Source organism: Saccopteryx bilineata, chromosome 4 (assembly GCF_036850765.1).
Source record: "Saccopteryx bilineata isolate mSacBil1 chromosome 4, mSacBil1_pri_phased_curated, whole genome shotgun sequence".
NCBI lineage: Eukaryota > Metazoa > Chordata > Mammalia > Chiroptera > Emballonuridae > Saccopteryx > Saccopteryx bilineata.
This window is the reverse complement of record NC_089493.1, coordinates 290,257,605-290,279,224: the sequence shown is the minus strand read 5'-3', so window position 1 is coordinate 290,279,224 and position 21,620 is coordinate 290,257,605. Positions and strand designations below refer to the sequence as shown.

The window sequence follows — 21,620 nt, the reverse complement described above, 5'->3', positions numbered from 1 at the left end:
AGCATACAGCTCCGTGTGTGCAGAGCGGAGCCCCCCCCAGCATACAGCTCCGTGTGTGCAGAGCGGAGCCCCCCCCCAGCATACAGCTCCGTGTGTGCAGAGCGGAGCCCCCCCCCAGCATACAGCTCCGTGTGTGCAGAGCGGAGCCCCCCCCCCAGCATACAGCTCCGTGTGTGCAGAGCGGAGCCCCCCCCAGCATACAGCTCCGTGTGTGCAGAGCGGAGCCCCCCCCAGCATACAGCTCCGTGTGTGCAGAGCGGAGCCCCCCCCAGCATACAGCTCCGTGTGTGCAGAGCGGAGCCCCCCCCAGCATACAGCTCCGTGTGTGCAGAGCGGAGCCCCCCCCAGCATACAGCTCCGTGTGTGCAGAGCGGAGCCCCCCCCAGCATACAGCTCCGTGTGTGCAGAGCGGAGCCCCCCCCAGCATACAGCTCCGTGTGTGCAGAGCGGAGCCCCCCCCCAGCATACAGCTCCGTGTGTGCAGAGCGGAGCCCCCCCCCAGCATACAGCTCCGTGTGTGCAGAGCAGAGCCCCACCCCCCAGCATACAGCTCCGTGTGTGCAGAGCGGAGCCCCCCCCAGCATACAGCTCCGTGTGTGCAGAGCGGAGCCGCTGCCCGAGGGAGCCTGTGACCCAGTGGCTTCTCGAGCCCCCTGCTCCCAAGAGAGTGTGAAAACCACAGCACACCTTGGCTCCAGTGTCTCCAGGGTGACGGTGGGTCGCCAGGGCTGTTCACATGTGCAGGCGATGGAGTTTCAGGTCTGTGCTGCCGTCTGAGCCGCATACAGATGAAGCCAGGTTAATAGTCCCACTAGTAAAGCCATTGATGCTCTAGAACTTTCCACACCAGGGACCCAAGTATTATCTCGGTAACTCTTCCCGACCACCCAGTTGGACAGATGAGTCACTGAGACGCTTTCAGCTGGACCAGCTTCTAGCTCAGACTCATCCAAGAGGGCGGGGAAGCCAGAGCATCGCCCCACAGCCTGGCCCCTGGGGGGACGACAGGCTGGGGGTCCCAGCCCAGGGTGGGGTCCCCCTCGGGGCCCCGGGAGCAGGCCTCTGAATCAGCCTTCCTGCAGCCTTCACCCAGCTTGGTGGTCTTCAAACACCTCCTCTAAAGGTCAAAACCCTCAGGGAAAATACTTTTTTTTTTTTTTTGTAGTGAGAGATGAGAAGCATCAACTCATAGCTGCTGCACCTTAGTTGTTCATTGATTGCTTTCTCATATGTGCCTTGACCTGGGGGCTACAGCAGAGCGAGTGACCCCTTGCTCAAGCCAGAGACCTTGGGCTTCAAGCCAGCAATCTTTGGGCTCAAGCCAGCGATCATGGGGTCATGTCTATGACCCCACGCTCAAGCTGGTGACCCTGCGCTCAAGCCAGCGACCTCAGGGTTTCAAACAGGGTCCTCACCATCCCGGGCCAACACTGTATCCACTGCAACAGTCTATTTTCTTTAAAAAAAAAAAATGAGGCTCTAGCCAAGTGGCTCAGTGGATAAGCACCATCCTGGCACACCAAGGTCGTGGGTTTGATCCCTGGTCAGGGCACATGTGAGAAGCAACCACTGTGTGCACAACTAAATTAAGCAACTAAGTGGAACGAGTTGATGCTCATCTCCCTCTCTCTCTCTCTCTCTCTCTCTCTCTCTCTCTCTCTCCATTCTTATCTCTTTCTCTCAAATCAATGGGAAAAAAATTTTTTTCAAGTGAGTTGTGTGCAATATGTAGCATTTATATCTGCCTCCTGTGCAAAACTGATGTTGAATAAGGTGCCTTCAAAACATAGCTAAGAACTATGTTCTTGGCTTCTTAATTCACATTTCAATAGATTCTTTGACAAATCATCGATAAAAACTTGACTTCCCCCTAACTCTCTGGATCAGTAAATAAGATGCCAGGGGAACAAGAGGGCTGTGTCATTACCACCGATTCTTGTCTGCCCCTGACCCCCTCTGTGAGTGCCAGGCGGGTGGGGGGGGGGCCTGTGCTTCCCACCCTGTACCCAGGCACTGGGCACAATGCCTAGCACATACCGTGAGTGCTCAATGAATATTTCTTGGGCGCATAAAGGGGAGTTTAAAACAGGCAGAAGGAGCCCTGACCAAATAGCTCGGTTGGTTAGAGCATCATCCTCATAGGCAAGGTCGAGGGTTGGATCCCTCGTCAGGACACACACAGGAACAGATCGATGTTTCTGTCCCTCTCTCTCTCTCTCTCCCTTCCTCTCTATCAAAAGTCAATAAATAATTTTTCTTTAATGGGCAGAAGGAGCCAGAAAAGGAAACTTTGGTTGGTGGGGAGCTGTCGTAAGAGAAAGGCTGACTGATTTTAAGCCCGGAAACCCCCGCTCCCTCCGTGTCCCTCTGCAGGGTGGGGACAGCCCGCAGGTGCTGGGCTCTGGCCGCCTTCGCGCCCCCACCCACCTCCAGCAAGAGCCTCGGTCCCACCGCAGAAGGAAGGAAGCTGACGTTTATTGAGGGTCTGCTGTGGGCTGCGCACGGGGTGGGCGACTCCACTGGCTCCTCCCCAGGGTCAGCCGTGCCGTCCCCATCGTCCAGACAGGAAACCCCAGCCCAGAGGAGGGGGGTAAGTCGCCCGGGGCGGCACAGCCGCGAGGCACCCGAGTGGAGACTCAGACCTCGCACACGCCTCGTACTGCCCCCCTCCGCAGTCTTCCCGCGCCTGAAAGCTGGTTAAGGAACAGTAGGGACTTCTGGTGGCTCCCGGAGGCACGGGACCTGGGGGGTAGGGCGGGCTCTGTCACAGGCAGTGTCCTGGTCCCAGGAGGCTCTGTGGGCAGCACTGGACCAGACTCTCAGCGTGTGACTCAGGAGCCCTCCATGTGCCTGGCAGGGAGGGACGCTGCCACCCTGTGCCCACAGGCACGCGTGCTGCTCACACACGCAGGCGCAGGGGTGTGCTGGCGAGCCGCACACGCCCTCTATAAACTCCAGGCTCAGGGCCCCGTCGAGGACAGCAGGGGCTGCAGCCTCTTCACAGCCCAGCCCGGGTGGCCGCGTCCCACGGCCCGGAGGCCCAGCCAGGTCCCAGCGGCCTGCCGGCCTCGCTAGCTGGCCTGGGGCGCGGGCCCGGCTGCGGGAGGGGCCATGACCACCCACTGGCGGAGGTAGCTCCTGGGAGGCCCTTCGTCCCTGGCGCTGCTGAAGTCGCACTCCACGGGGCTGCCGCAGTCGGAGCCTGCGAAGCCGCTGTCAAACGTGTCCATGTCCAGGCCGGCGGGGGGCGAGCCCGCCTCGCTGTCGGACACCACCCCGGACTGCCCCCCGCCCTGCCACGGCGGCGCTGGCGCCCAAGCCGCCTCATCGTCAAGGGGCAGCGTCAGTTTATCGAGGAGGCTGCCCAAGGGGCCCCCCAGCCCGGCAGCATCACCAGCTGCAACGCAGCCACAGGACAAGACTGTGGCCCCGGTTCCCAACAGCGGGTCCTCAGCGGCCGGGCCAGGCTCCAGGCCGGCGTCCAGGTTCAAGGCTGGGTAGCCATCTTCCCCACAGGTACAGGGCCAGGCGCAGGACTCTTCTGCATTCAGCACCGTCACCGTGTCGATGGACACCAGGCCGTAAGGCCGGTCCCCCTCCTGGCTGTAGGCGGAGCTGCCCAAGCCGTCCGAGGTGCCGGGGGCGGGGCCCCAGGAGCCGGGCTCAGGCGCGCTGTCCGCTTCCACCAGATCCGCAGGCAGCTCGGTGGGCGCCAGCCCCTTGGCTGCGCTCAGGGGTGGGCAGCAGTTGTAGGTCTCCAGGGTCGAGAGCGCCCCCGGGCTCCAGGGGCCCAGTGCCAGGCTGGAGGCAGGGAAGGGTGTGCCCACCCATTTCTGTGAGAGAGAACGGGGAGGGAAAGTCACGATGGGATGGGGGCCAGGTGGGGCATATAAACTCAGATCACGGGTGGCCCAGTGGCCTGGGGTCTGTGTGGGGATAGGGGCCAAACCTCCCCAGCTGGGGTGACATGGGGGCAGAAAAGTCTGAAGTCTGAGTGACAGAGCCCTCACCCTGTTCCCTGTTTTATTTCCTCCAGACATAACTGGAAACCCAGCATTCTCCTGTTGGTGTCCCCGCTCAGTGGACACTCGGCCAGGGCAGGAGCCCCAGTTCTTCTGGTCACAGCTGTACCCCCAGAGGCTCACACAGTGTCTGGCACACAGCAGGTGGCCAATAAATGTTTAGGAACTACATGAATGGAGCAGTGTGTATCAGTGACAATCTTCTTGGAATGACCTCTGTGTGCAGGGCGGGAAAAGGCTATAGAGTCATGAGGGACTGAGGCAGCAGCCCGTAAGCATTAAGGACCCTCCTCTTGACTCAGGGTCTCCAACCAATCAGCAGAGAGAATCCCTGAGAACTGGACTCTCCCAGATTTGAGCCTATCACCCTTGGAAAATTCATATTTAGGACCCTGATGTAGCCACTACCGCTAATTTGAAGTCATTTCTCAGCTGTGTGGCTTTGAGACAGTTAATTACCTTCTCTGTGCCTTAGTTTTCTCACCTGTAAAATGGGCCTGCTAATAGTACCCACTCCACAGGGTGGTTGTGAGGATAGAGTGAGTTAATTATAATATCTGGGAGGCTCGAACAGAGTGCCCTGTACACAGCGAGTGCTGCGGGAGTGTTGGTAAAATCAATACGAAATAGATGTGACGTCTGAGCTTCCGGGAAGGTGTGGAGGGAAGAAAAGAGGGTCCACCCCATGTGGGCTGGGGCCCACGCTGCACCCACACTTTCCCCAGCCTGGGAGGGCCGAGATGAGGTGAGCCCCCCAGATCTCCCAGAGGGCAGCCCGGTCTTCCCCTCGGATGCCCCCCAACTTTGTCCTGTAGGAGATCTGGACGGAGCCTCCCAAGACATAGCCAGGTACCTCCTTGCCACCCTGCCCCCACACCCTTCCCCGCCCTGGGCCTCAATGTCCACATCTGCGAGCCGAAGGCAGCGAGCCTCCGGCCAGGCCACCTCTCCGATCTGAGCCTGGGTCTCCTTGCAGGTCTCCCGGGGAGGATGGCGCCCCCAGCCCACAGGGGCTGCAGCTGCGTGGGAATGAAGGCGGTGGAGGCTGAGAGCACTCAGCACAGCTCTGCTCCGACCGACAGCAGGAGCTCAGTCAACGCTCCCGTCCACGTCTCCTGGCTTCCAGGCTCTGCTGGAGCAGCGGCTGCCCCTCCCACGACACCACATCCTCTCGGTGGGACGGCCCCTCCCGCCACCGCCGGGTGGGTGCTGAGCGGTAAATGGGCCCAGGGAAGCCGTGGGCGTTGGTGGCGGCTGCTGTGGCTGAAGCTTGGCAGGGGGCGGGTGTGTTCTGCAGGTGCCATGCCTTTCCCAGAACCTGCTCCCTCTCCACTCCCATATCAGGGGCATCTAAGGGCCAGGAAGCCAACCTGAGGCCCAAGGGCACACCTGGCCCACGGGCACAGGAAGGGGTTGCAGGATCTGGTTTAGTTTCGTCCCCGTAATTACTTCCTGCACTTGGCAGCTGCCAAGACCGAGGTCTGGCTGCTGGCCTGGCTGGGCCCCCGGAGAGGGAGAGGGTGATGGTTTCAAAGGCTGTCACTGGGGGGTGCGGTGGGGGGGGTGGGCTCTCACCTTGAAGTTACCGCTGTGGTCCACATACAGGGGCTGAAAGAACGGCTCTGGGCTGGGCACCTGCACCCACACCTTCCACAGCCTGGGAGGACAGAGATGAGGTGAGCCCCCCAGCTCTCCCAGAGGGCAGCCCGGCCTCCCCCTCGAGGCTCCCCAACTTTGTCCTGTAGGAGACTCAGCGACTCCCAAGGCACAGCCCGGCACCTCCTTGCCACCCTGCCCAGAGCCCCCCGCCTGCTTGGGGCCTCAATGTCCACATCTGCGAACTGAGGGCAGCGAGTCGTCCCGCAGGCTCTGAAGGAGCAGAGAGTTTAAAGGCTCGGCAGCCTGTGGTGTGCTGGGCGGCGCTGCCCTTCTGAGCCTCAGCCTCCTCCTCCAGGACCTGGGTGGGCAGCGCCAGGTCCGCAGGGCTGTGCGGAAGTGGGTGGGTGCATCCAGCGCCCAGCGCCAAGCTGCCACTCCTGACCACACGGTACCCCTCCTGCCCCCGCCCCCACTGCCGCTGCCTCCGTCATCTAGGATGGTGATGAACAGATGAGCCTGCCACGCAGCGACGGCTCAGCACACACAGCCGGGCCTGTGCAGCCCGCAGCGCTCACGGAGGCCAGGAGAGCTTATGGTTTATTTTTAATCTCAATGACTGTGTTCAACAGAAACCAATATATAAAAAAAAGATAGGCCCTGGCTGGTTGGCTCAGCGGTAGAGCGTTGGCCTGGCGTGCAGAAGTCCTGGGTTCGATTCCCGGCCAGGGCACACAGGAGAAGCGCCCATCTGCTTCTCCACCCCTCTCCCTCTCCTTCCTCTCTGTCTCTCTCTTCCCCTCCTGCAGCCGAGGCTCCATTGGAGCAAAGATGGCCCGGGCACTGGGGATGGCTCCTTGGCCTCTGCCCCAGGCACTAGAGTGGCTCTGGTTGTGACAGAGCGATGCCCCAGATGGGCAGAGCATCGCCCCCTGGTGGGCAGAGCGTCGCCCCTGGGGGGCGTGCCGGGTGGATCCCGGTCGGACGCATGCGGAGTCTGTCTGACTGTCTCTCCCCGTTTCCAGCTTCAGAAAAATACAAAAAAAAAAAAAAAAAAAAAGACAAACCTCGGGTTGAAGTCGAGGTTGTCAGCCCCACCTGGCGGTGCCCCGTCCCCTCAGGAACCAAGGCTTAAAATTCACCGGACACAATCGCAGCCGAAGCCACCATTTAGAGGCCAGGGTCAAAGTCCCCCCCCCTTTATTTTAGAGCCCTGCAACTTTGGGCAAGTTCCTTGACAACTCTGTGCCTCAGTTTCCTGATTTGTCCGATGGCGGTGATGGCGGGGCATCAAGCTCACAGGCTGCTGTGAAGGCTCAGTGAGGGCTCTGCCCAGCGCCCAGCGCGTAGAACAGGGGGAGCTGGTCATTGTCACCACCACGGTCATTTTCACCGTCATGATGACAGGGTGTCCCCAGCCCCCCGTGAGTCATAAAGGGGCTGTGGCCCAGACTGGACCCCTCCCCCATCTCCCTGAACCCCTGGCCTCACCTCCAAGGCAGGCGGATCTTCAGCCCTAAGTAGACGAGGATGGGGGCCAGGAAGACCAGGAAGACGTACAGCAGGCCCATGTGCCAGCCTCCCTTTATCTCTGGGGAAGAAGCGAACACTGGGTCGGGGGGCCCTCATCGCTGCTAGAGCCCACCCAGAGTGGACACCGTGGGCGATGGGTCTGGGTGGAGTGGATGCGGGTGGGAAGGCTGCTGGTGTCTTGAAGTGATATGGATAGGGGCTGGCATCTCATTCCCACCCAGGCAAGGGACTTTATGTCATGGAGCCTCAGTTATCTCATCTGCAGAATGGGGATATTGATGTTTACTTCACAGAGCTATTATGAGGAGTATGTACAGCCTGCCAGGAGGAGCCCCCTGCACCACACACAGGGCCTGGCAGGCAGGGGCTCCAGAAAAGTCAAATGTCTGCAACTGGGGGGATACCTTCCAACCCTGCTGGAAACCCAGGGCTGGGGACAAGGTTTGGCACAAAGAGTGGGGTGTCCACCGACCTTCTGGCTGGGTCTGAAAGATGACGGGTTTACTCCACTCACTCCAGGCTCCCCGGAAGATGGAGCCGGGCTGTGGCCCCGCGCGCACCTGCAGCTCGTAGCTGGAGCCCCTGTGGAACTCCAAGGGGAGGAGCGAGACGCTTCTCGTGTCCACGGAGATCAGCTTTCTCCCTGGAGTCTGCCGGCACAGGGAAAGGACGCCCCGGGTCAGGCCACGCAGCTGCCTTCGGCACAACCCGCGTCACCAGCTCCACCCAGGAGGCTGAAGTCCTCCTGCCAGGCCCCCAGCTTGAGTTCTGCCCATTCCAGCGTGGGCAGCACGGAGCCAGGGGCCCTGTCTCGGCCTGGCCTGTGATACAATGCTTTGGTCTGCTTCTCTCTGGTCCTTCAAGAGGGGACCCTCCCTGCTGGGACTGGGAATGTCCCAGGAGCAGCAATGGCGGCTTCCCGGCAATGTTTAACTGGCTGCATTCCAGACAGGGGACACTTTTCGAATTCTTCCACAGCGGGCATTCTCTACAGTGGGCATTGAAAGGTCTTCAACTACAAACATCTTAGCAATGGATACCTCCGGAAGTCTTCCACTGGGGCCATTCTAAACAATGGCATTTGTGGAAAATCTTCAACTGGGGCCATTCTAAAGGGTAGATAATTCTAGAACTCCTTTAAATAGTGGGCCATTCCGGAACTTTCCAACACTCTAAACAAAGGCCACTGCTAGAACCTCCGCATTTGATTCAATGGTCCTTCTAACGCTGGGCGTTCCGGTTATTGATACTTTTAGAACTCTTTAACTATGGCCACCCTACACAAAGTGGACTTAGGGTGACTCCTCCAAATGGCCCCATTTCCGAGGCTTCGACTGTCACTAGACTCAAGGTGGCAACAGCGGAAGCGCCAATCCTTCCTCTCTGTCGCGCCCACAGAGGAGGAGGCAGGGCCAGGAAGGAAGCGTTCCCACAGGCAGAGATGAGGAGAGGGCGTGGAGCGGGAGCTTCTGTCCTTGGTGTGTCCTGGGGTCCCCTTCTCGGCTGTGACAGAGGTGCTGGCCGGGCCCATCCCCCACCCGGATGCTCAGTACTGCCCCGCCTCCTGGATTCCCTGCAGTCTCACCAGGGTCCAGAGGTCCCCTCGCTTCCTGTACTGCAGCTCATACTGAAGTTTGCCCTTGAACATGTACGAGTCATAATGGGAGCTCCAAGAGATGTTATAACGTCCGTCTGAGAAGGTCACAGTCACGTTGAAAGGAGGAGATGGCTTGACTTAAAAAAAATAAAAAAAAAGCCAGAAAGATAAAATAGGTGAGAGTTTGTAGCCACTGAGGAAGGTTTGAGGACCCATCCATTTTTACGATCAGGATCAGTATCCCCCAGTGACTTCCGGTAAAGCGCCCCCTACCCTCTGGGCCTCAGTTTATTCATCTGAAAAATGAGAGACTTAGACTAGACTGGGGCTGCCACTAAGAGGCGGACAGGTGACAGAGATGGCGGGAAGCGGGTTTAGGGACCTCCCGGGCTGAAGGGGGCGACACGACTCAGGCCCAGTCCACGGCGGCCAGACAGGACTGCAGACCCGGGTGGCCAGGAAGGAAAAAAACCCTGGAAACTCAGATCGTTGTGAAACATCTCTCAAGTGTTAAAGTTAGTTACTAACACGAAAACTTTCTGAGCTCCCTGTGGGCCAGGCCCACTGTCCCCCTGCTTCTGCTGTAAACGAGGATATCGGTTCTTTGAGCTCCGGCTTCCCTAAGGAGTCAAAAGACTCTAATGAGCATTGGTGCTAATTAATGACACTGTGCATAATTATGCTCTAATGACCGATGCTGTGTGTAGTGCTCATGGAGGAAGCTTCCACTCCCGGGTGCCTGCGGGGCCGTCTGCCCTGGGCAGTCTGACGAGCTGTCCCTGTGGCCACGGTGGCCCAGGGACCCGACTGCCTCATCTCACGGATGTCGTCTGGGAAGTGCAGGAACAAAGGTCTGGATCCCATCCCACGGCCTCCGGGGCGCTCCTCCGGCCAGGCTCAGAGCCCAGCTTCCAGTTCTCAGCCCCAATTTGTTTTACAGCCTGAGCAGGACACCACAGGGCACGTGCCTTCATTTCCTCTTGCGTGAGAGGGACACAGTCCTTACCACTCAGGGCGAGAATTCATGGGACCGCACTAACAGAGGAGATACCTTCGGGGAACCGGGTGACACACGCTGTGTCCCTGGAAGGAGAGGCCACGGGCCCCTGTGCACACTCGCCTTCTCTGAGGTCTGTGTGCCACCATCTAACCGTCGCCGTGGCCCTGGCCACCAGCCACCCCCTCTCCGGGGGGAGCTTAGCTCCTTGGGCCGGAGGTTGGGCTGTCCTGGGTCAGTGCTGTGCCTGCACCTCTGAGGAGAGGATCTGGCACACAGTGGACCCTCAGGAAATATTTGCTCAATTCTGCTTTTCTGAAGGGGCCCTGAGCGGCTTCCGCCTCGGCCCGGGCCGGGGGAGTGGGGAGGTGCCCGGGCAGGGGCCTGCTGAGGGCTTTCCTGCCGCTGTTTCCGCGAGGGGTCCCTCTGAACTGGACTGGCTCCCGAACCCTCTGTTCTCCTCCCCAGGCCGCGGGAAGCCTGGCTGGTCACTGCCTGACGTGGCTCGGGCTGGCTGGTGGGGACCCAGGCCGGGAGGAACTCCGCAGATGCTGTCACAGCCCAGGGCCCAGGAAGAGGAGGGACTGGAGAGGGTGCTCGGGGAGCAGAGTGCCGCCTCCAGCCACATCCGAGCCTGGCCTGGCCCCAGACCCCAGCGGGGAGGGCAGGAGTGAGCGGGCCCAAGAGAAATGCAACGTGGAGCCCCCCTGCACGGTGGAGTGGCAACCCTGTCCTGTGCTTGCCTCTGCAGTGGGCGGGGCTGCCTGCTCAGCTCCCCCAGGGCAACGGCCGGGCACCGCTGCCTGCGAACTCACCACAGCTGGGTCTACAGACATGGCTGAGTATGTGTGCACATGTGTACATGCATGTGTGTACATGCATGTGTGCACGCCTGAGAGACAGTGTGGGCGCCTGTGTCTGTGCTGTCTAGGGCAGGAGTTGGTGAGTCATCTGTGCCTTTGAGGGTGGGGCTGTGTGTGTGTGTAAGTCTGAGTGTGTCTGAAGCTTTGCTCACACCCTCTGTGGCGTGACATTCACTCAGCAAAGTGCTATAACATGGACCACCCGAGTGTGAGTGAGAGACACCTGCCGATTCCCTTGTCCCACCACTGGGGGCCTAGGGACAGAACCCCCGAACCTCAGGGCTGAGCCTTCCTGAGGGCGGGATGCGCTCTGCAGTTTGTTTGCCTCTGGGGACGGCCTCTCCCTGCTGCTGGGACACCCCACTGGGGACCTAGGGACAGAACCCCCAAACCTCAGGGCTGAGCCTTCCTGAGGGCGGGATGCGCTCTGCAGTTTCTGTTTGCCTCTGCGGACGGACCTCTCCCTGCTGCCGGGACACCCCACTGGGGACCTAGGGACAGAACCCCCAAACCTCAGGGCTGAGCCTTCCTGAGGGCGGGCTGCTCTCTGCAGTTTGTTTGCCTCTGGGGACAGCCTCTCCCTGCTGCCGGGACACCCCACTGGGGGCCTAGGGACAGAACCCCCAAACCTCAGGGCTGAGCCTTCCTGAGGGCGGGCTGCTCTCTGCAGTTTGTTTGCCTCTGGGGACGGCCTCTCCCTGCTGCCGGGACACCCCACTGGGGACCTAGGGACAGAACCCCCAAACCTCAGGGCTGAGCCTTCCTGAGGGCGGGATGCGCTCTGCAGTTTCTGTTTGCCTCTGCGGACGGACCTCTCCCTGCTGCTGGGATACCCCACTGGGGATCTAGGGACAGAACCCCCAAACCTCAGGGCTGAGCCTTCCTGAGGGCGGGATGCACTCTGCAGTTTGTGTTTGCCTCTGCGGACGGACCTCTCCCTGCTGCCGGGACACCCCACTGGGGGCCTAGGGACAGAACCCCCAAACCTCAGGGCTGAGCCTTCCTGAGGGCGGGATGCGCTCTGCAGTTTGTTTGCCTCTGGGGACGGACCTCTCCCTGCTGCCGGGACACCCCACTGGGGGCCTAGGGACAGAACCCCCAAACCTCAGGGCTGAGCCTTCCTGAGGGTGGGATGCGCTCTGCAGTTTGTGTTTGCCTCTGCGGACGGACCTCTCCCTGCTGCCGGGACACCCCACTGGGGACCTAGGGACAGAACCCCCAAACCTCAGGGCTGAGCCTTCCTGAGGGCGGGATGCTCTCTGCAGTTTGTTTGCCTCTGGGGACGGCCTCTCCCTGCTGCCGGGACACCCCACTGGGGACCTAGGGACAGAACCCCCAAACCTCAGGGCTGAGCCTTCCTGAGGGCGGGATGCTCTCTGCAATTTGTGTTTGCCTCTGCAGACGGGCCTCTCCCTGCTGCCGGGACACCCCACTGGGGATCTAGGGACAGAACCCCCAAACCTCAGGGCTGAGCCTTCCTGAGGGCGGGATGCGCTCTGCAGTTTGTGTTTGCCTCTGCGGACGGACCTCTCCCTGCTGCCGGGACACCCCACTGGGGACCTAGGGACAGAACCCCCAAACCTCAGGGCTGAGCCTTCCTGAGGGCGGGATGCTCTCTGCAATTTGTGTTTGCCTCTGCAGACGGGCCTCTCCCTGCTGCCGGGACACCCCACTGGGACACATGCGCACGCGCGCACACACACACACACACACACACAGTAAAAGCCGCCTTCTGGGCCTGTCCCCGCTCCACCCTGGTTCTGGACCCACAAGGACAACTGCTTCCACCAGCCAGGTCCCTTCTGCCCCCGGCTTCCTCCCTGCCTCCAGCGAGGAGGGAATTGCAGGCCCCACTGGAGCTCACGAATGGGAGAAAACTCGGGGAGCTTTTTCTCTTGTGACCTGCCTCGTGGTGGGGCACAGTCCCAGAGGGTCAGAGTTACAGGACCCTCAGTCACAGTGCAAGGTCACCACTAGGCAGGGGCCGCACCAGAACTGGAGCCCAAGGTCCCGGCCCTAGTCGAGCTCCCGTCATACCCCTGCTGCCTCTCTCCGGTCCAGGCCCAGACCCTGTTGTCACCCGTCACACCTCAGTAAACAGCAGCGCATCTAAAGGGCAGAACTCTCGCGGGAGAAGGGGGTGGGCGCGGCCCAGTCCAGGGAGCATGGGGGTCCAACCAACCCCCACCTGGGTTCCTCCTCCAAGAAGTACTCACTGCTCTCCGCCAGGACAAAGCTGCCACACTCCTGGGAGTGGTTGCCAGACGGGTCTGTCATGTTGACACTGAAGATTTCGTCAGCCATGAAGTTGAACATATCCATGTGGCATGTGTACTGTGTGTGCGTGGTATTGTGGGTAGACCGGTGGAGGCTGCAAGAGGTGACCTCATCCGCCAGTTCTCCGTACGGGTCTTGCCTTCAAGGACAGAGCAGCTGGTCATGGCTGGGGGCCGGTGGGACTCAGGGCACAGGGCCAGCACAGAAGCCCAGAATCTCGGGGGGGAAGGACTTGAGGTCACCTCATCCAACCAGCCCTTTCCCAGGGAAGGTGTACCCTCCCCTGAAGTGTCCCCGGGCCTGAGTCCAGGCTCCCCTCGCATGCCTCCAGAAGACCAGGAACTCGCTATCTCATTGAGAGCAGGAACTTGCCACTTCAGAAATGTGAGCCATTCTTGCCTGGACTGAGCCTAAATCTGTCCCTGTCAGGCCCATCAACGGGGTCTCTGTCCTGCAGGAAGGACGCTAAGCATTTCAGGTCCCCTGCCCACTCTCCTCCATCACACGCCCCGAACGCCCAGGAACGCCTGTGCTAAGGACCAGGATAAGTGCAGAATGAAGCTCGGTCCCTGCTCTGGGTGGACTTCCAGGGAGGAGGCTCACATAGGGTTGGGGGACATGCTCTGGCCTTTTGACTCCCACTGGGCAGAAGCAATGGGTTTTCGAGTACATAGAGAAGTTCACCAGCTATTTATGTCCCTGCCCACAAATCCATGGGCCACCTCTGAACATGCTCACCCTCCAGGGCCCATATGGGCACAGGGGCTCAGGTCTCTGCTGAAGGCTTGTTGGAATAGGAAGTTCTCCCGTAAACGCTCTCCAGGCCTCCGGCCGGGACTGTCTTCCCTGGCCCACACTCCCCGCCATCTATTTTCCTTGCACAGCAGCACAGGGGGCCTTTAAAAACTCCCTGTCATTCCCCTGCCTGAGACTCCTCAGTGGCCTCTCACCACGCACACGGTGTAAACAGCCCCTGCCAGCCCCTCGTCTCTTTGGCTGGTCACCCTCCCTCACACTGGCTCCACACCTCCCCTCTGGCCACGCTGACCTCCTCACTAGTCCCCAAACCCACCAGCTGTTCCGGCCCAGGGCCTTGGCCCAGGCAGTGCCCTCCTCCCGGAATGCCCTTTCTCCCTGAGCACTGGCTGCCCTGACCCCATGGGCCTGCCTACCCGGCACCTGCTCTCTGCCCCATGGGCCAGCTTCCTGTTCTTTACAGCACTCATTGCTAACAGAGAGCCTCCTGCTGGCTGCCTGTGAGTCTGTCACCTGTCTCACCAGCCCTTCCCCCTGCAGCATGTCACCTCACTGCGTCTGGGCTCCGCCGAGTCACCAGTGCCTGCAGGTGTCAGACAGGAGCTTAACGAGTGTGTTCCGTATGAATGAATGAATGAATGAATGAATGAATGAACGAACGAACGATCGCCAGAAATTCTGCATCCTGAGCAGCGTGCTGAAGAGGACGCGCTCCTTGGCCAAACTCTCCTCGGGCCCCTCTGAACCCTCTCCTCAACTAGGCCCTGACTTCTGAGTTTCTGTTTCTGTCTCCGTGTTTTCTACTTTTTGGCAGAACCCCTGCTAAGTCACAGTAGCCAGAAACCTCCCCACTCACTATCAAATTGGCTTCCTCATCCTCCACCATCTTTGGGTGATGTCTGACCCCCCTGGGCTGCCGTCAGCAAGAACCCTGGGAGGCCCGTTTAGCCCGAAACCCTCTTCCCCCTGCCGTCAGCAAGAATCCTGGGAGGCCCGTTTAGCCCAGAACCCTCTCCCCCCTGCCGTCAGCAAGAACCCTGGGAGGCCCGTTTAGCCCGGGACCCTCTCCCCCCTGCCGTCAGCAAGAACCCTGGGAGGCCCGTTTAGCCCGGGACCCTCTCCCCCCTGCCGTCAGCAAGAACCCTGGGAGGCCCGTTTAGCCCGGGACCCTCTCCCCCCTGCCGTCAGCAAGAACCCTGGGAGGCCCGTTTAGCCCGGGACCCTCTCCCCCCTGCCGTCAGCAAGAACCCTGGGAGGCCCGTTTAGCCCGGGACCCTCTCCCCCCTGCCGTCAGCAAGAACCCTGGGAGGCCCGTTTAGCCCGGGACCCTCTCCCCCCTGCCGTCAGCAAGAACCCTGGGAGGCCCGTTTAGCCCGGGACCCTCTCCCCCCTGCCGTCAGCAAGAACCCTGGGAGGCCCGTTTAGCCCGGGACCCTCTCCCCCCTGCCGTCAGCAAGAACCCTGGTAGGCCCGTTTAGCCCGGGACCCTCTCCCACTGCCGTCAGCAAGAACCCTGGGAGGTCCGTTTAGCCCGGAACCCTCTCCCCCTGCCGTCAGCAAGAACCCTGGGAGGCCCGTTTAGCCCGAAACCCTCTTCCCCCTGCCGTCAGCAAGAATCCTGGGAGGCCCGTTTAGCCCGGGACCCTCTCCCCCTGCCGTCAGCAAGAACCCTGGGAGGTCCGTTTAGCCCGAAACCCTCTTCCCCCTGCCGTCAGCAAGAATCCTGGGAGGCCCGTTTAGCCCGAAACCCTCTTCCCCCTGCCGTCAGCAAGAATCCTGGGAGGCCCGTTTAGCCCGAAACCCTCTTCCCCCTGCCGTCAGCAAGAATCCTGGGAGGCCCGTTTAGCCCGAAACCCTCTCCCCCTGCCGTCCCCTCCTAGTCAGCTTCCATCCGCTGACACTGCCTGCTCCTTGGCTGTAAACCCCAGCTCGTCCTTACATTTGGGGTTGAGCCTGATCTCTCGCTCCACAGCAGAACCCCAGGCAGTGGTCCCTACACCGACTACAGTAGTCTTAAATAAAGCCTGCCCTACCGTTCTTTAACGAGTGTCATGAATGATTTTTTTTCTTTAACAATATGTACTCATAGGGACCCATGGATTTTGGAGTCAAGCTGCCTGTGTTTGCATCCCAGGTATAGCATTCATTGGCTGTGTGATCTTGGGCAAGCTGCATAAACTCTCTGAACTTCAGTGTCCTCACTTATGAGAGCCATAATTGTGAGGACTGGAGGGGATCACCCCTGTGACACACACAGCGGGCTGCTCGGCAGGTACTGAGTGCTCAGAAAAGTCTTGTGGGAGCCGAGTCATCTCAGGGTCTCAGAACCACAGCCAGGGCTTTGGAGCTGAACAGCCCTGTCCCCTTCACCTCTCAGCTCAGGCTCTGGACAAGTCCCGTGAGCCCTGTGTAGTCTGTAAGGTGGGCACAGTGATTCTCATCTCAGTCTTTCTTGGGGTGAAACCAAATGCTGTTGGTGAAGTTACTGAGTGAGCCCCCAAAAGTGGTAACTATTATTTTTATTGCCAAACTCTCTGCCTGGCGCACAGTAGGTCCAACTCTGTCTTATGCCTGGCGCACAGTAGGTCCAACTCTGTCTTATGCCTGGTGCACAGTGGGTTCAACTCTGTCTTATGCCTGGTGCACAGTAGGTTCAACTCTGTCTGTGGTCTCCCACGGTCCTGCCCCGGGACCAGGCTCCCCTGGCAGCACCCCTAGGGCTGGTAGGGCCCAGCCACTTACCAGGTGAGGGTCAGCGTGCTAGGGCGGAGGGTCCACGTCTCCAGGGTGCAGGTGACTGTCTGGAAGTAATCCGTGTAGCAGACGAGGTCCGAGCAACCCCAGGCTGGAGGGTGAGGGGAGAGAGAGGCCTTGGTGGAGGGTTGGCAGGGGGCTGCGGAGCTCCTCACTTCCTCATCTCACCCAGGACTGAGGGTGAGTGGAGGCAGGTCCCAGGGCCAGATTGCATATGGCAATTCAGGGGCCCCTAAGATGTGGGGTTGAGGCAAGGAAGTCTTTGTCACCCAAGATTTCTCATTTGAGCCCCCAAAGTTCCAAGGCTAGCTATGGAGACAACCTATGCTTAATGTGAAGAGTGGGTCCCAGCTCCGCTCGCTCCCTAGAGCCTGTGTCCCGCCACAAGGCCAGTCACCCTCCCGGAGTGGTGCGTCCTGAACTCCCCAGATGCAGGGGGAACCCGCATATCGCTCAAGAAGCATTCATGAAATTAACGAGCTTGTGGCTGGAAGTTGCCCCGATCCCTGACGCTGACAAGGAGTAACCCTCTGCTCCACAGCAGCTGGCCCGGCAGGACCCAGACCTCAGGGAGGCCGCACGTGCTTCAGAGAGAAAGGAAACCTCAGAAAACCAAGAAGCCCTTGAATGCTTTTGCCAAAATGTCTGCAGTATCTTGCCGCCCAAACCAATACCGCTGCCAGCAGGTGACGCGTGGGTTGCCTGCATAGGCAATTCTATTGGAAAATTTAACCCTCTCCCACCTCCACCATTTACTGCTTCACTTTGTGCTAAAAATACAGGTGCGGTCATAATCTAAATTTTGTTCAAAGTTTGACAAAATACATTTAATAAGTCTTAGTTTCGTTCTGTAAGATTGAGGGCCAACACTGTCACTTTCCTCCCCGCTGTTTGTTCCCCTGCTTAAATAAATGGGTTCATTTTTAGTGGCTTTTCCCTGGTTTTCCTTGACTAGTGAAGATGCAGGGAATGGGGGCCCATTCCTTTCTGGGACCTCACTTGACATCAGAAGCGGATCCGGGGCCTAGAACGCAGCCGCTGGGAAGACCTTCCGTCCTCTCCCGTTTTCTAGACCAGAACACCGAGGCTCCAGACCACACGCGCCTCTCCTGTTTCTCTGGGTCCGGGCTGCTGAGACTCCCCCGGGACACCTGATCTGCCATAGCTCCTCCTCCCCACACATGTGGCAGACATTGCTAGTTCATAGTGACACTCTCGCCTGGGCCTGGGCTTCGGGCCCTTCTCAGCAGCTCACCCGGCAGCCGCTCCCACAGGATCTGACTGGGGAAGGGGCCCTGCGGCGGGAGGAGGCGCCCCGCTGGGAGGGCACAGTCCACCCCACCCCCCAGGCAGAGGCACAGAGGGGCCGGTTAAGCACTCTGCCGAGAGGAGAGTGCTTTTCCCTCGGAAAGGCCGAATAAAGGAGCCCGCCATCTGTTTCTTGGAGGAACTATTTACGGCTCTGGGTCTTTGAGTAAAAATCAGAAAGAAATGTCAATGGTCAGCAGAGTACCTGCAGGAGGCCCTCCTGCCACCCAGTCCAGCCCCACTGGAGCCTGTGCTGTATCCCACCTCCTCCGGGAAGGCTTCCTGGATCTCTCCGCCCTGGCTGTGCCCCCACGTCTAAGTCCTGGCCTTCGTCAGCCCGGTCTCTAACGCCTCCCTCTGACCGCAGCATCTCCTGACCCTCCGGGGCCCCTTCCAGGACTCCGGGTGCTCCCATCTCTACTTCCACTCTCTCACACTGGGGAACGTCAGCGCCTGCCAAGGGTCCGGGGTTATAGAAGAACATCCCCTAGAGTTCGAGGCGAGACCAAAGGCAGGACTGCCCGTGGCAGAAAGCCGTGGGAATGGAGGAGCAGTCTCTCATCGCCCCAGTGAGACAGGAAGACCCGAGCTGGGGGATGGGCCATTTGAGACCCCTATTCCGGATAATGAAGCTCTCTGGTTGCATAGTCTGGTTCGTGGAGAGCTGGATGCTCCACTTGTGTCACCCTCAAGCAGATCCATGACTCTGACTCGGGGGCCTCTGGCCATGACCCGGAGCCCACGGGCCGGCCCAGCCCTCCCACTACAGCCGGGGCCAGCTACTCACCACCCTGGAGCGTCAGCAGGAGCAGAGGGGCGGCCCAGCCACGCAGCATGCTGACTCCCGGGCCCTGGAAGACACACAGCAGAGGGTGGGCCGGGGCCTGGAGATCAGAGGACCCTGGGCAGCCTCCCTCTGGTCCCCATCATTCCTGTGGAAGACTGCCCTCAGAGTCTTGGATTTGTCTCAGAAACACAAGATTTGGAGGAGCCCAAGGACGTTCCCAAGAATTCCTGCCCCTTAGAGATGGCTGACTCTCCCTGTGGGTCCCTTCCCACTTCCACCACCTTCTTCCGGTCCCCCTTCTGCAGTTACAAATGACAGGTGAATTCAAACATGGAGGGGCACGCCTGACCAGGCGGTGGTGCAGTGGATAGAGCGTCGGACTAGGATGCGGAGGACCCAGGTTTGAGACCCCGAGGTCGCCAGCTTGAGCGCGGGCTCATTTGACTTGAGCAAGGTTCACCAGCTTGGACCCAAGGTCGCTGGCTCAAGCAAGGGGTCACTCGGTCTGCTGTACCCCCTCCTCCCCAGTCAAGGCACATATGAGAAAGCAATCAATGAACAACTAAGGAACCGCAACGAAGAATTGATGTTTCTCTTCTCTCTCCCTTCCTGTCTGTCTGTCCCTATTTGTCCTTCTCTCTGCCTCTCTGTCTCTCCCACAAGAAAAAAAAAATGGAGGGGCACACCTGGCCTGTGGTGGTGCAGTGGGGGGAGCACTGACCTGGAATGCTGAGGTCGCTGGGTTGGAGCCCTGGGCTTGCCCAGTGAAGGCACACATGACAAGCAACAACTAAAATGAAGCCACTATGAGTTGATACCTTTTGCTCCCCTCCTTCCCCCGTAAAATCCACAAATAAAATCTTTTCTAAGAAATGGAGGGCTCACTGCTGTCCCACACAGACTTAGTCTATCTTGTGTGTGGAATTAAATGCGGGCGTCAATGCAGTTAAGCGAGGAAGAGGGAGGACCGAGGAAGGAGGGACCCTGGTTCGGAAAGTGTTACTTTGTGTGGAAATGGCTGGGAATCAGACTGTGGTCCTGAGACAAGTCTTTGGTGCGGACTTTGGAACGCCGAGCCCTGCGGGGGCAGAACGCTGCCCTTGCAAGCACTGGTGAGACTGTTTAAAGGAAACAGTTGATCCCTATGGCCTTTTCCTTACGTGCCTGAAAGACATTAGTTAATTACCCTTCTCTGCACCTGAGCCCAGGCTCTGCTAATTAGCTTAATGAGCAAAGAGATCAATAAATACAATGAGGCTGCAGAGATCTGGGCTCTCAGTCCTAGAGGCTGGGAGGCCCCTGTACCCATCTTTTCTCTGTGTTGTGTCTTGTGTGTGTTTTTTCTTAAGTCCTGCAGCGCCTTCCTCTCATGCACGCCCACAGCCAAGCTGGTCTCGGCATGAAGTCACTTAAAAATGAATTCCAACCTCATCCTAAGCAATAATCTCCATAGCTGTGTATTTTTTCCCAACATACTTTAAAATGAATAACAGTGCTATTAAAATAAGATAACGTGGCCCTGGCTGGTTGGCTCAGTGGTAGAATGTTGGCCTGGCATGTGGGAGTCCCGGGTTTGACTCCCGGCCAGGGCACAGAGGAGAAGCACCCATCTGCTTCTCCACCCTTCCCCCTCTTCTTTCTCTCTGTCTCTCTCTTCCCCTCCCGCAGCCAAGGCTCCATTGGAGCAAAGTTGGCCCAGGCTCTGAGGACAACCATCTCAGGCACTAGAATGGCTCCAGTTGCAATGGAGCAATGCCCCAGATGGTCAGAGCATCGCCCCCTAATGGGCCTGCCTGGTGGATCCCGATCTGGAGCATGCGGAGTCTGTCTCTCTGCCTCCCCGCTTCTCACTTCAGAAAAATACAAAAAAAAAATAATAATAATTTTAAAAAAAGATAACATGGGGCAAATCCCATTCAAAGCTGCTGTAAAGAACACTGATCTAGCCTCGAACCCAGCAGGAGTCCTGGTGTCTATCACACTTGGAGGTCTCGACCTCCCGCCAGACCAGCCCCTCACTCGCCCGTCCACGCCTGGGACCCCTGATAGATACGTGAATTCCAAACTGCCCTTTTGATGTTCCGCTTAACTGTCAGACCTCACCCTTACTGGACTATCGCCCTTGAGACAGAGGAATTCCAAGAAGCTGGTCAACCTGCCCCAAGAAGGAGCATTCCAGAAAGCTGAAATCCTAAAACCGTAAAAGGGAACATACCAGAACTTTTGCCTCAGTATCCCCTCAGGCTCTCCCAAACACTATATAACTCGCCCCTAGTCTGTAACCGGCGCTCATCTCCCCCCGAGAAGTGCCCAGCAGGGTTCCTTTCTTCCTTTCAATAAAGCCTGTGAGTCTGGTCTTTCAGACTCCCATGGATTCCAACAACCCCAGCCCCAGCACGAGGCCCGGCATAGCTAGAGCCCATCGCTCCAGACACGGCCCTCGTGGCCTCCCTGCTCTAACCCTGCATCCACGGGGCCACACTGAAAGTTCCAGAACTCCTGCCGCTCTCTGTGTCCAGGGTTTCCATCCTTGCTGTGCTCTACTTGCTCTTTATCTTTACTGGACCTCCCAGTTTTTGCTCCAATAAACAGGGCTTGTAAGATGTGCCACCATTACCACTGACGAGTAACTAGCACAAAACGGAGAGGCAGTGTGTACCGAGCCGCTAACACATGGACTCGGGGCCGGCCTGCCTCAGCTCACGTCCCTGTGCTGCCAGGACAGGCTGTGTGGCCTCGGGGAAGTTTGCTTCCCGGCCTCAGGGTCCTCTTCTGTGAAACAGAAACGAGCACAGCAGTCCTCACAGCATGAGGACCTCCGGACAATGAAATTAGCCAGTATTCATAAAGCATTGAGAACAGAGCCTGACAGGTAAAAGAGATGTTATGTAAGTGTTTCTTAGACAAAAGAGTCAACTTACCATAGAACCAAATATATACAATGAAATGTAAAAACTAAATACAAGGAAAACAAAAGACAGTAACTGAGTTTTAAGAAAAGACTACCCCCCCATCCCCACCCCCACCAAGATTCTTAGGACTTGAGATTTTGTTTGCCTTTGTTTTAAAAAGAGAGATCAAAGAGTGTCGCAGAGGTGTTTAAGACAATATCAGCACCAAACCAAGATTC

General features: G+C 58.7%; 1 protein-coding gene across 2 annotated transcripts in view; it reads right to left on the bottom strand.

Annotated features, from left to right (window-relative positions):
* Window positions 1-2,455: 2,455 nt before the first annotated feature.
* The window catches only part of IL21R (interleukin 21 receptor), a 35,007-nt gene continuing 15,842 nt past the window's right edge, over window positions 2,456-21,620 (bottom strand). For both annotated transcript variants that reach the window (XM_066275489.1, XM_066275491.1), the window contains exons 2-9: window positions 18,491-18,554; window positions 16,384-16,486; window positions 12,825-13,024; window positions 8,737-8,885; window positions 7,624-7,801; window positions 7,110-7,209; window positions 5,598-5,679; window positions 2,456-3,833 (exon numbers count right to left, since the gene is read on the bottom strand). In XM_066275489.1, coding sequence (XP_066131586.1) covers window positions 3,072-3,833; window positions 5,598-5,679; window positions 7,110-7,209; window positions 7,624-7,801; window positions 8,737-8,885; window positions 12,825-13,024; window positions 16,384-16,486; window positions 18,491-18,539 — 1,623 coding nt within the window. In that variant the 5' untranslated portion in view covers window positions 18,540-18,554 and the 3' untranslated portion in view covers window positions 2,456-3,071. The remainder of the gene's footprint in view (window positions 3,834-5,597; window positions 5,680-7,109; window positions 7,210-7,623; window positions 7,802-8,736; window positions 8,886-12,824; window positions 13,025-16,383; window positions 16,487-18,490; window positions 18,555-21,620) is intronic.